Here is a 14334-nt window from a genome sequence, read left to right as displayed (position 1 = left end):
TTCCCTAAACGACTCCGTATATCACTGAATCATGAAAGGAATTGGTTGTGGAAGGAGCTAGTATTGCCAAAAATATGACTAAAAAGTACTAATACTGTATATATCCAGTATATTTCTCTAAATCACCATCATCACAAACGTAGTTGTTTGTCTTAGCGGGCTGGTTATTCTGCTACTTTAATCCTGTTTCCATCTCCCTTTTCAGAGACAGTATGTAAAACAGGGATGGTGTTGCTCTGCGGGGAGATCACATCTCTTGCTATTGTGGATTATCAACGAGTTGTCCGAGATGCAATTAGACACATTGGCTATGATGATTCAGCTAAAGGTTGGTGGAAAATCTTATGAACTCCTTGAAGAGCAAGCAATAGGCAACTGCAGACCAGGTCTGTCAGCACTTCCATAAGTGGGCTTTAGCAAGCCTGATAAAAACTGAATATCCTGTGTGAAAGCTGCTTATGTGGTGCTACGTGATATGCTTTCTGGCTTTATCCCTGTAAGTAGAAAAAAAAAACATCATATATTAGTTAAAACTGAAAAGGAGAAGGCAGAATCCACTTTTATCCATGAACCTGAGCCACAGAATCTACCACTAACCCAAACTTGGGAGAACGTGAATCTGTTATTTGGCAAGCTGATTAATGCATTTTGGTCAGAAAGAGGGGGACGAAGAAACTTAGTTCATTTTGTTTTATCATTACGTGTTTGCACTGCAGTAGCATCCAGAATTTTCAGGCGGAGAGCAGGTATTCACTGTACAAGGTGCTCTATTAGTTCTGAACAAACTCCTAGGCTGAGCAGTCCAGGTCAGGTTTGTGTGTTGTATAAATGACAGAAAAGACAAAATGATTTATATATCAGACACATTCCACCATCTGATTTGCCATGTATCTCTTTATACACTATGGGTGTTCCAAAGATGCTGTTAACAATAATTACATCTTTTAAGGGCTTTTATTTAAAAACAGTTTTTTCCTGCAATCCTTCAATAGCTATCAAATTTCCAGGGAGAATGTATTGGAAGAATATTACAGCAACACATCTGCAAGTTACCTCTATTATGACATAGCAGCAGGGCTTTCAGAATATACTGTCAAATCCATTAGTTTGTAAATCTGATTTTTACCTTAACAGCCTAATGATAAGGGCAGATGCAGTGACCCAGTAAAAAACACCTGCTATGCAGAAGTACACAAAAGGGTAAACCAATTGCACACAGACATTGTTTACTTCTCTATTTAGCCTACTTAAAAGAGGGTGATGAGGATTCTTCAAATGGATCATATGCATATGGATGTGTATGTATGTTTTATTGGATGAACGCGAGTTTGGTTAGCAGTTAGCAGTAGTTACAGTTTTAGAAAATGCTGGATTTGGAGAGATGCAAATTACTCTTAATATACCTAGTGAAAGGTGGAAAATTTTGCCACAATCATATGCAAGTCTTTGAATTTATTTTTTAAATCTTCCTTTTGGTCTTTGAAATTAATGTGAAGTCATTTCCTACTTCCAGATTTTCTGTGAGACTCAAATATATATTTTTTTTTTTCCTCTGTCTATGGCTCTCACACAAATTCCCGTAAGAGATTTAGGTGCTTACTCTACATGTATTACAAATAATGTACCAGGGAGCAGATCCTTCAGTTGCTGTAAACATCAGCTCATAAGAATTTATAAAAAAAAGGTTTTCAACATTGTTTATTTAGGACAGGCTCCCAAATAGTCAATTTTTTTAAAAACTGGTTTTCTCCAGTTAGCATTTCCTAACCTGAGTTGGCTTGGCAATAGGGTGCCAATGCAAGAGAAAATAAACAGTAACAATCAATAAAGGTGACCCTGTATACCCTATCACCTCCTCAAAAGAATGAAAGTGTTGTATTGACAACAATTTAACAAGAAATAGTAGTTAGGTTGTGAATTCTGGATGTGGTATCCTTCAGAATGAAAAATGTGTTGTATGGTTACATATTACTTTCCTTAATTGTAACAGAAGAAAATAATTTGCCACTGTTCTTTTTTCTAAATAGGCTTTGACTACAAGACTTGCAATGTTTTAGTGGCACTGGAACAGCAGTCACCTGATATTGCCCAGGGTGTTCATCTACACAGGGATGAAGAAGATGTTGGTGCTGGAGATCAGGTACACATGACATCACACCTGAAACATTAAAGCTGTTTGAATGGAAAGAGCTTACCCCATCTCATTGCCCAGTTTTCTAAAACAAAGCCCATCTGAAGATTTGCACACTTCCATCTTGGGCTAGCCCAGAATAAAAAACATATCTTTATTAAAACAGTTGGAAGTTGTTTGAGGGCAGGCTTTTAAGTGGTGTTTGTCATGGTACTCCACAGAAGTCAGGAGAGCTCTGTCAGTTTGTACTAGCTCGGAATGTGTCCTTCAGAAATTAACAATTTCTTTTTTTTGCTTATGTTTTTCATGTTTTTGTTTAGGTGTTTTAGATTCCTCAGACCATTCATCTTGCAGCCCGATTTGTTTTGTACAATGGAATAAACAAAAGATCTTACCACTTTCACAAAGCTCTTGAGATTTTACACAGCAAAAAATTAGGCGATGCTTCAACTGTCTGCAGCATTAGTACAATGAAGGCAAATATGCCAGAGTACTTTTAATTCTCCTTTATTTCCCAAAGGCAGAGATCTGTTTTATTATAGTAGGTGTTCCACATAATTAAGGCTGTCCAAGCTGTGTTTCTGTGAGCTAAATAACACATGTAGATAATTACTGTGTTCCCAAGAGAAAGATGCTAACATAAAAACTCCATAATCTGACTGATGCCTATATGAATGAGTTTAACATTTACAGTAGTTATCATTAGTAGTAATATCTAGTTTATAACAATGCTTTTGAGAACCATAAATGGAGATATCAGAGTCCAGGAGCCAAGCTAATATTGTTCAAATAAACATTGAGGACTAAATTAAAATGTTTTTATGCTGTCATGGAGACATAATACTACATAAGATGAAAAGATACCTGACTTTCTTTGGCACTTTCATGATCTCCCTTACTGTTGAATATCTACCTCTCTTTATTATTTTTACATCACAACATATGCTGGGTGAGGAGAAAGAAAATCCTACTAACTGCTTAACAGATAATGTGATGCAGGGAATGTGACTGCATAATAGTAGAAGCTGTGACTAGAAGCATGCGGTATTGCAAATCTCAGGCAGGTACCTTAACTGTTGAATAGTACTTCTTTTATGCAACATTGAAATTCCATTCCACTGAGATGTCAGATGTGAGCTGCAGTAGAAGTTAGTGGCAGTATTCATACATAAAAGCCTCTACAACCTTTCCAGACCAGGAAGAACACCTTTTGTATGACAGAATAGCCCTGATATTGTTTTGCTCAAACAGATCTTTTCTTGATGAAACTTTTTTCAGAGAAACTTCTCAGTCTTTGTCCACATTTCTAGCCCAACATGGAAATTTTCAGGCCCTCAGTAAAAAATTCTTGGAATGCGGTTTGTTTCTCATTACACTGTAGCATGTTGGAGCCTGATCCCAGTTTAGGCTTCTTGGACTGTAATGTAAAAAGTAGAAAGTAAACCTGAGGGTACTGTTTACTTTTTGTTTCAGATGAAATCTCATAGCCTTTGGTTGTGGTGCTTTTTAACAGTAATTGAAGTATCTCTTCTCCTCCTATAGGGATTGATGTTTGGTTATGCAACGGATGAGACAGAGGAATGTATGCCTCTAACAATTATTCTTGCTCATAAACTGAATGCCAGGTTAGCAGAGCTGAGGCGCAATGGAGAGCTTCCTTGGCTGAGGCCTGACTCTAAGACACAGGTAAATATTGCCGTCATGCTGGTTTCTCTCTTTTACCAACAGAGTAGAAATCCAGTCACTTATGGATAGTCCAGGTCATTGAAAACTATCACTTTTTACTTTTGCAAAATGTTATATGTTTCTAAAGGAAAAATCAATGGTGTTTAGAGTATCAGGATTGCTACTGTATAAGCTACAAGTAGCAGATAAAGAACTTGCAGACTTATGATAGTCTCTTTGACTGTTGGAAAATGGTTAACCTGTATCAGAGTGCTAGATGCATTAACCATATATGGGTGATGGAACATTTAACCCTTTAGATCTAAATGCTCGGTGCTGGTTGAAAAAGTGACAGGAAATTTGAAGGATTTATTTGTATTTAGGGATTTAGACTGGCCTTTTTTGAAGATGCACTGAGAATGTAAATTTTTGAGGCTTGGGAGTTTAGCTAGAAATCCCAACCGAAAGGCGCATTGTGGACAGTTTCATAGAAAACCAAATTGTCAATATTGGGTCTTTTTTTCCTCACCACTGCATAAATGAAGAATGAAGAAGTAGGGTTCATCCCATGGCAACAAGGTGAGCAGTGATCATTATAATATCAACATTGACATTCTGCTGCAGTTTTTATCTTGGAATAGCGTAGCATGAGGTTTGATGTATATGTAGCTACAATTTATGGTAACTTTGGATTGCTTTTTTTTTTTTCCCCCCTTCTCCCTGCTCTATTCAGGTCACTGTTCAGTATATCCAGGAGAATGGAGCAGTCATCCCAGTGCGTGTTCATACCATTGTGATATCCGTACAACATGATGAAACCATTTCTCTGGAGAATATGCGCAAAACCCTGAAGGATCGTGTAATTCAAGCTGTTGTCCCTGCAAAATACTTGGATGAGAGAACTATTTATCACCTTCAGCCTAGTGGACGTTTTGTTATTGGAGGACCTCAGGTTTGTATCATATTATTTTGTTGTTTTTATCAGCTTGTCATTGTCAGTGGGTGCGTGCCTTAACAGAAATGCTCAGCTCATCTGGCACATCAGTCCTAAGTTGTGAGAAGCAACCAGCTTATCACTATAATTTTGTGTGTCATTGGTATTCTAGACTATGGACAAATGGAAAGCCAAACTTGAGCTGTAACTTCTAGAAAATCAACCTGTGGCAATCATGGCTGCATGCCAAGCAGAAGGCTACACATACGAAATTCTTCAGCTGTGCACTGAATTGCACCCATTAAAAAATGCAAGGCTTTGAGGTGCGCACTAAACTGCACAAATTTTAAAATATAGTATAATTACCTGTAAGTCAACCAGCAATACCTTTCCTACTCTTGTGGTGGAACTGTATTGCTTATGTTTGCATGTACAAACATAGGCATGTTGCAGCGTATGTTTGCAGCTTTTTAAGCCTGGGATAAGTTTCCTTAGTGTGGGTCAATCTGCTTGTGTGTCCATGGCCTTACAGCCGCTATCATCACCGGACTTGCACAATTTACGATGTGTTGCAGCAATCAGAAAATTACTGTTTCTTTCCTTGTCTGTTATGTCTTGAACTTTCTGAGTACCACTAAGTTTTATTTTTAATAAAGCAAGCTATGGAAGGCTGTCTTAAACAGCAGCTCCATTCATCTAAGGAAGACGTGTACCTCACTTGGGGATTTTCACCTTATGTTTCCAAGCATAGCAGCCCCTTGAATTCTGGCTGTGCCATAGTCAGTCATTTTGCGGCTATCACCGTTTTCCCAAAAGCAACACCTGCTGGTAGTATAAGGACGTCACAACTCATTGCAAAAGTGACTTCCACACAATTTATTTGTGCTCTTCAGCCCCTTTAAACAGAAATGTGCTTTTTTTCTTTTCACCTGTCCATTTCTCTTCCTCTCACTCACTTCTGCTGTCAAGTCATAAGGGCACACAAGGTGTTCCCACTGCACCTGTCTGTGTCATAGTCAGAAATTAAGGTTTGAGTCAAACAGAAGAAGCCCAGGAGGACAGGGTCTTTTAGGCAAGCTCAGCTATCTGCAATTCAGATTTTCATCTCGCTGTTTTCTTAACAGAATGGGACAAACAGTGCCAAAGGTTTTATTCTGTGTATATGCTCAGTCTTTCTAAGAAAAACTTTGGCTTTCCACTTGTGTTTGCTATGCAAACATTCTAGCAGTCAAATTTTACTGGCGTGATATTCTACAGAAAAAGAATTTTAAACCTGCCCACACAGGTGGGAACTGAATGTCAAATTTGACTAGGTTTCCATTCACACCAGAACACTTAAAAAATTATTAAATAAGGGGTCAGACAATTAGTCAGGTAGTGATCAGCTAACCAAGATCGAATTAAAATATCAAATACTTATAAGGAGCAATCAAGATAGCTGCGCAGGTGGCTAGAAGGTTGTCTGTGTTTCGTTATTTAATATCTTACAATTTTTGCATATAAGTATCTGTTCTAATGTTTCCTTCTCAGTTACGTTTAACGGCATTTACTCCATACGTGTTCTGTATCGTTTGCATAAGAGTATAAATATTTTGAAGCTGGAAATGTGTTTTTAGCATATACTTGTATGACAGTCTCTGTAATGATACTGCACCAGAAGTGCTGAGTGCTAGCCTCCATGTAGTGGTGTATAAGGTAGCACTGGCATACCTTAAATTAAAGAAAAAGACTTAATATACACACAACTTCAGATTTTGGCCAAAAGATATGAAAGCCTCATCTATTTTTTTAACCCAACATAAAATCTCTCAGTGGTTCATATATGGCATGTATTTTGTTAGCAATATTCTGTATTCGGTTTGGTTGTGGTAGATAGATTGCATTTAAACCAAGGCTCCCATATTGTTCCCATATTTTTGAAGCAGGCATTGAATGCTCTAGCTATCTAGGTGTAAAGCTTTTTGGTTGGCTACCAAACACTAGTCATGAATGGCTTATTTTACGAATCTGACTTTAAAGAGCATTTATAGCCACTGTTGCAGCTCAGTGAGACGAGTTAATTCCTTCAGCTATCCCACAACAATCCGTAAGTGGAGAACTTATATATGCATTGTCTTCTGAGGGCTGCATAGTCTTGTTTGAGAGTTATAAAAAAGTGGATTGTAAAATGGCCCAATTCTTTTACTGATTCAGGGTGACGCTGGTGTTACTGGTCGAAAGATCATTGTGGATACTTATGGTGGCTGGGGAGCCCATGGAGGCGGTGCCTTTTCTGGAAAAGACTATACAAAGGTGGACCGATCAGCAGCATATGCAGCCCGTTGGGTGGCCAAGTCCCTTGTGAAAGCTGGGCTCTGTCGCCGTGTTCTGGTTCAGGTATGTTTTGTTCTGAATGTTGCTTTTCTCCAAAAGATAGTTCATTTTCAGCTTTACCTTGAACAAATGTCATACAAGACACTGTACTAGAAGCTGTCTTGCTGTTGGATTTGGGGCTGAAGAAAGAAAGATGTTGATGTGCTTGGTTCAAGACCTCTGTAATGTGGCTAATAGCGCATCGGCTTCTTGAAGCTGGAACATTTTACTTAGCTTTCATTTTATCGGCTGTTTTTCCAGACATTTCCTGAGCCCTTAACCCTCTGACACTTACTGTCATGAACATGGGATGACTAGATAATGAAGAGGAAATTTGTCCAGAGACATCAGTATTTTCAAAGGTTTCTTTTTCTTTTCTTTTTTTTTTTTCCTACAAATACAGATTATACAATTACAGGACATGAAGCAGAGGCCTTCGGTTTCCTCAGAAGGATCGGGAATGAGTGCTTTGGTCTCTTGCATTCTCTTGCCCAGCAAAGTGCCATACTTGATAATTGCATTGTATTTTTGCTGTAGGTGTCTTATGCCATTGGAGTAGCTCAACCACTGTCCATTTCACTATTCACGTACGGAACTTCACAAAGAACAGAGAAAGAACTGCTGGACATTGTGCACAAAAACTTTGATCTTCGGCCTGGAGTCATTGTCAGGTATGGAAACACATATATATGTAAATATCTTGGCGATCACATCTTAGAACTGATTACTTGAAAAACCATTAGATGTTACAATTTAATAATTAGCCTCTTAAGCTAGCATGGAATTGTTCTATGTGCTACAAAAGAGACTTTTTGTCAGACTTCATAGTTGATAGTTTTTATGGATCCACCAGCGTGCCATATCTTTAAAGATGACAGCTGTTTTCCAGTTTCATACACTTTCAGCCTTTGGCCTTATATAGTCTACAGAATTGAAATGAATAATTTTTTTATTCCAAGAATTTTAACTTTGCTGTGAAAAAGAAATATGTTTTGTTTTATGAAAGGAAATAAAGATACTTCTTTTCCATTAAAATTCATAATTCTTGTAGCCCTAAAGTACTTCATGTTTAAGTTCTGTTGTCAGTTTTATAATTCCTATTTGAACATGTTCACCAGTGTGTTTGCATCTCCAGAAAATGCCTCCTAGATTAAGGGCGTGAAATGGGTATCAACATCAGGATTTTATTGATAAATACCATGATTATCATAATGTGAAGAATTTTCTCATCTTTTTTATTATTCACAGGGATTTAGACCTAAAAAAAACCCATTTACCAGAAAACTGCATGTTATGGTCACTTTGGAAGAAATGAATTCTCATGGGAAGTGCCTAAAAAACTTGTATTTTGACACTTGCTCTCTATGTTTAAAAACACCAAGGAAGAGAAGTCCACTAATGTGAGGATGCTTCCAAAAATCAAATCCGACAACTTTGTATTCAAGAAATGGAATTTTAGATTTTAAATGGAGAGAAAGAAAAGGATATTTTCTTGGAAATTGATTTTTTTAACCCTCAGTGTCTTTCATTATCTAAGATATAAAAGACAGAGTCTTTTTTAATCAGCATAAGACAACAAAATGCTGTTTACTTTTTATTGCTGCTCTGTTGGTTCTTTTGATAAAGTCAAAGTATAACTCAGGTACTCAAACCAATGGCTGAACCTCAAACCTTTCATGGGCAAAGGAAAGGATGACTTTCCCAACTCTGACTAATGGTCAGCAGATCTCTTGCTTCTAATTAGACAATGGGAAATTCTGGGGTCCAATTTCCTTACTGGAGTTAGCATTGCATGCAACTGGGGGTTGCTTTGATGGGAGAAGGCTGGATATCACATAACTGTATCTTGGCCTCATCTGTAGAAGATGTTAACATATACATAATATTTAAATCTTCTTCACTGGGTATGTGCTGTTACTGTTGTGTTTCAATTACCTGTGTTTTTGAAACGTGTTCTCCTATAAAACAATCATACAATAAAATGCTCTTTCCTACCATTTATGCCTCTTTTTTTCTGTTTTTAATGTTACAGTATAATGGTCGGCTCCACTTAGCCTCTTTTACTCTTGTAGGATTGTAGTTTATTAACAAAATTGAATTTTAGTATATTTTGTAATTGTGATATAAAGTTATTTTTCACTACACGTGATAATTGGTTAGTCCTTCTGATTAATAGAAACTTGGTGAAAATGTATTAGATTTTTAACTCGTATGTTTGCACTTGACAGTATTCTCTCCCTTACTTTTTACTCCCAAATATTAGGTTATGTTTATTGTATTGCTTACTAGGTTTTATGTGATTTTGAAATAAAATAAAGTGAATAGAAATAATTGCAAAAAAACATTAAAAAATATATATATTGTGAGGTTAAAATTTGGACCACTGCCCTGTCCAGCAGTCTCTCACCGAAGAACTAGCCGCTAGATGGCTGTGTGTCCCTCTACAGCTGTGGGAGCAAGTCTGTGCAGAAGGTATGTCCCCATTTGTGCCCGTGCTCGGCTGCTCGGTCCTGGTACCAGTACACTTACTCCTCCTGGAGATGGTGATGCCTCGCCTCTTACCAGCTTTAGATAACCAGTGTATATGGTGGATTAGTTAGGTCACTTAACCTTAGCTTTATGGTTTAAGCAGAAGCCTGTTAGTTCTTCTACACTGAAGCCCTGCCACCCCACGTTTCTCTCCAAATTCACTGTCTTTGTATAGTGTCACCAAAACAGATGTTGAGGTGGAGAATGCCTGACTGATGATCATTAAAGAAAAGCTGCCATTTTCTTCTTTCAGTCCATCACAAACATAACTTTGTCTGATCAAGCCAGAAGTTTTTCCACTTTATTAATTATACTAATGTGCTATATGAACTGTGAGTTGAGCAGAACAAGTAATAGGTTTATGCGTAGCATCTGATCTCGTTGGAACATTAATCAGACCTGTGGACACATTTTGGCAGAAAAATATGTTAATGTACAGCTGCACCTTAAATAATGGTCAAAAATTTCCCAGGGACTATTTCCCAGCTGCATATTGTTCATCATGCAAGGAAAAAGATTGTTGTGTGTGTCAGCCTCAAAAATATAAATTGTTTGGGTCCAGGTCCGATCAGTCTGCCTAGAAACATAAACTTTGGCCTTCAGTATTAAAAAGTTGTTTTGCTAATGAACTTTTACCTATCAGTAATGTATACAGGGACTTTTTACTAATTAATGAGGATGTCCCTATTCATGCTGCCACAGAACTATTTTGTGGAAGCGTGTTATGGTTCAACTTACAACCCTTTATCAAGACTTCCCTGAGATGAAAGGAAAACCTATCTTTGTCAGGGCAATGGAGGCCCTGCTGTTGGCTTCGCTGGGCCAGGATCTCCTGGTCATAACAGGTTATACTGCAACTAGCAGAAGCAAGCAAACAAACACAAAAAGACACCTGAAAGAGTGCTGTATAAATAAATGTGTTGTGTAACATGACATGAAAGCAGAACATCCCCGTCTCAACAAAAACAAACACCTGCAGACAAAACGAACAGTTCTACTCTGACAGCAACAAGAACAACCATTAATGAATTTGGTGCGTTTCTTAAATGTGCATGCATTCCTAGGATAGGTGATGTAAAGCATAAAACATATGAACCATAGGTTCAATATATGCTATAGGAGTCCCAAGAACAGACTCCTTGTCTGGGGGCTGGGATGTGTGGGCGGGCTGGCCTGGTGGCCCCGCAAGGCCAGACAGTGGGGTGATGGTGCATGTGACAGGTGGCCTTTCAGGCGTGACACCAGATCCTGCATTTTACAAATGGAGTCAGTCACATCTCCAGCATGTGAGCAGTGTCCAGATACTGAGCTAATCCACTAGTAAAGGATAGAAATGATCAAACTTGTGTGGCAATTTTGCTAGCTATTCAGCTTGTCCTATGACTAGATATGTGTGTGAAGTTCCTGGTCCCCTTAAAAAGTACAAACTACAAATGGATATACCATGCTACTGATGATAGGATATACACAGGGAGTAGGTTCATGTTCTCAGGACTTTTTTTCTTTTTTTTTTTTTTCCTGCCACAGTTGCTGCTTTGTTTAATTTGTATTTAATAACCTAGAAACTGGAAAACATAACTTGCCCTCTTTACTAAGTAGCTGAACTCTGGATGTTACAGGATAATAGTGTGCATCCCCTTGATCCAAATATATGTAGCCATTATCTGTTGTTCTGAGCTTTCTCTTGGAGACTGAGATACAGGTTCGGGCCCTTTCTGCCTACCGACATTGTCTATATGAGTGTGCACGTGTGTGTGACAGACAAACACGGATAGATAGAGTGAGAGAGAAGGAGAGTGAGAGCAAGAGCATGCAAGAGAGTGCATGCAGTAAATCTGTTTACAATACAACATTAATTAATCTGAACATTTCCCAATGGGGCTGGCAGCAGCCACAGGGAAGCCAGCCTACCCCAACAGTAAGGAGCACCTCCCCTTGCCCTCCCCAGCCTCCTCTGGCAGACTGTCCAGTGGCTTCCCAGCAAGTTAGACAATACCTGCGTCCCCCATCCCATCATAGTGTCCTATCACACCACTGCCTGGTGCCCGGCGTGGTGCAAACTGGCTGCCCAGCCAAACGCAGCCCCGTGCCTGGCATCAGCACTTCAGCTTCTAGGCTCCACAAGCAACGGGTAGCCAGGCCCTGATCTACCACAGCAAAAATGCAGTTCGGCTCCTGCCTGCTCTGGGGAACGCTGCTTTTTGTAAGTTCAGCAGACTTTCTTACAGGTAAGATAATGCTGTTCTTAAATATGAATTGCAATTACCTAAAAAATGACTATCTCAATGAAATGAGGCATCCCACTTGGGAACCCAGGCCTGGGTAGCCACACATAGGCAATCAAATTGTAAACTGTTTAGGGTAAATCGATACTTGCCGGGTTTATTCACATTTGAGCCCTGATTGCTACAGATATACAAGGTAGCACTAGCACTGCAGCACAGTGGCACAATTCCCATAAACAAGTACTGGTTTTTGAGCTTTGGGGTTTGTGTGTGTGTGTGTGTGTGTGTGTGTGTGTGTGTCTGTGTCTGTGTGTGCGCGCGCCAGAGGGGATCATTAACCAACTATGTACATGCTTCTCTGTTTGTCTTTTAGATTTTTCTGGAATTGGAGTTTTTGCCAGTCCAAGTGACTGCAAAAGTGCAACCATCGATGACGTGAATAAGTGTCTTGAGGTAAGAGGCTGGCTGTGCTGTCCAAACCTGGAGAGGTAGCACACACCTTTTGCTGGTAGTGGGAACAGCAGGGCCCTGCCGGGAATGCACGCACAGTGGGACACGAGCATGCTTGCTTTGGCACTCCTGTCCCGCTTTGTACATGGTGGGAGGGGAGGGAGAATACAGGCATTTGACCTGCTGTGTCTTTGACCCTGTTACTGCCAGTCAAAAGCCTTATAGATGTATTTTGCAGTTTTGCTTTGCTCCACATATACAAAGGTGCTTGCACCATCTCTTTTACCTCACATGTATAAAGTTTTCAACTCCACCTTCAAATATAACATTAAACATTTTAAATATAAGTAAAGCTAGTTAACTGAAAGCCTCTGCTTTATGACTTTTTGCCCCTACCTTCTATGGACTAGGTATACCATAAGGGAGTGACCAGGCAGCAACCCTAGAATATGGTAGAAATGATATTTCTTTGCCACATATGTGTGATTGATGTCCATCGCTTTCACCAATGTCTCTTAAAGCTTCAAGACTAAGAACCAGAGTTACCTATTGCTGATGAGTGCTTCAGCATCTGGTAGTGAGAATTGCACTGTCCCTTTTTCCTGTGTCTGAGTTCAAAGTAATTGGTATCTGGCATAGTGATGGCAGACACTTGTGTTTTGGTTGTGGAGTTTACCACAGTCTTTAACTATCCACATGTGCGCGTAGGCATATACATATGGAGAGGCAATATATATTCTTATCCATGTAGAGCAACTGCTAGATAAAAATACAGAAACTTATTTGTTTACACACATTCACAAATATCTACATTTACACACATGCACACACACAGAAAGTCTGTGAGATGCCAGCATTCACAGACAAGAATGGCAAACCAACGTTTTATACAGAAAGAAGACACACACAGCTGTTTACAATTATGTATTTTCGCACATAGAAGAAAAACATCCATACCAGTCCTCTCTTTCAAGCCCAGTAAAATGGAAAAACCCTCTCCCTCTTTTCCTAAATCAATTCCCAGGCTTTTCCTCCTCAGCTTATCCTTTTTTCCTCCCTATCTCCATAGAAATATTCAGAATGCTTCCCTGAAATGGTCAAAAAAGGTGGACGCGATTCCCTCAATCGCCTCATCTGGATGCTGCAAGAAAGTCTTGATATTCTGCGACCTAGTCAAGACAAATGTGAGACCCCTACAGCAGCCATGTTCCTCTTTGTTGGGTGTTGAACAAAGCAGCAGTGGAGAAGCCACAAGATCATTTTTTTTTAACCTGCAGTCAGAATGAGCTAACTGCCCGCACTTCCTGAGGGACCAAAAAAAAAAAAAGTTAAAAAAAAATAAATCTCAACAAGAAGCCAGCAAGTAAGGTTGCTCAGCCACTGCTCTGGCAGACAGCTGGGAGGCACAGCAGTGTCTGTGCACAGCCCAGCTGAGCTGCTGAGCTGCTGAGCTGCCTCGCAGAGGTGGTGGGGCCTTGGGGTGGGCTTTTCAGTCATATTTTCCCAAGAAATACTTGGATAGTTTTACCCACAACAGTACTGAATGCCGGTGCTGTGATGAATGCCACTTTGATTCACTTTTAAGGCATAACTGGGGCTGGCAGGGACTTTGATGTCACAGTGACAAGTGATGGAAAAATTGGGTGTTGCAAAAAGAAAAAAAATAGGGCTTTAAGCAAACAAAAATGCTTACTTTGCCGAAGTCAGGTAGAGGGGAAGTTGCTACCCAGCAAAGGTCAATGATCGTGCATATAGTTTGCTTGGGAAGAGACTGTTATACTCATTTTCACTTGAATGTGTTTTTCTTCTTTCTTTTTTCTTACTCCATCTGAAAGTTTGCAAGCATTCACCCCAATGCCCACAGCCTCTGGCCCCTAAGAACGGTGGGCTGGTGTGTGTCACCATCGACAGTGTTGAGTACTGCAAACCCATGTGCAACAAGGTAATAGTCACGGTTCACTGCTACTAGGTTGCTGGCTTTATTCATTAATTTACAAGTGTTTATTGTGTAATGCATGATTTTTCTTGGTACACTTTTTCTGCCCTTG

At 39.4% G+C, this 14334-nt stretch overlaps 1 protein-coding gene across 5 annotated transcripts in view; it reads left to right on the top strand.

The window, feature by feature from the left end:
• Window positions 1-9079, top strand: part of MAT1A (methionine adenosyltransferase 1A) — a 37905-nt gene extending 28826 nt beyond the window's left edge. For all 5 annotated transcript variants that reach the window (XM_040563015.1, XM_040563013.1, XM_040563014.1 and 2 more), the window contains 7 exons: window positions 206-328; window positions 2028-2140; window positions 3674-3817; window positions 4530-4748; window positions 6924-7106; window positions 7620-7753; window positions 8331-9079. In XM_040563015.1, coding sequence (XP_040418949.1) covers window positions 206-328; window positions 2028-2140; window positions 3674-3817; window positions 4530-4748; window positions 6924-7106; window positions 7620-7753; window positions 8331-8397 — 983 coding nt within the window. In that variant the 3' untranslated portion in view covers window positions 8398-9079. The remainder of the gene's footprint in view (window positions 1-205; window positions 329-2027; window positions 2141-3673; window positions 3818-4529; window positions 4749-6923; window positions 7107-7619; window positions 7754-8330) is intronic.
• The last annotated feature ends 5255 nt before the right edge of the window (window positions 9080-14334 follow it).

This window comes from Cygnus olor, chromosome 7 (genome assembly GCF_009769625.2).
Source record: "Cygnus olor isolate bCygOlo1 chromosome 7, bCygOlo1.pri.v2, whole genome shotgun sequence".
In the NCBI taxonomy this organism is placed as follows: domain Eukaryota; kingdom Metazoa; phylum Chordata; class Aves; order Anseriformes; family Anatidae; genus Cygnus; species Cygnus olor.
The sequence above is the reverse complement of the archived record's forward strand: the minus strand, read 5'-3'. Positions and strand labels throughout refer to the sequence as shown.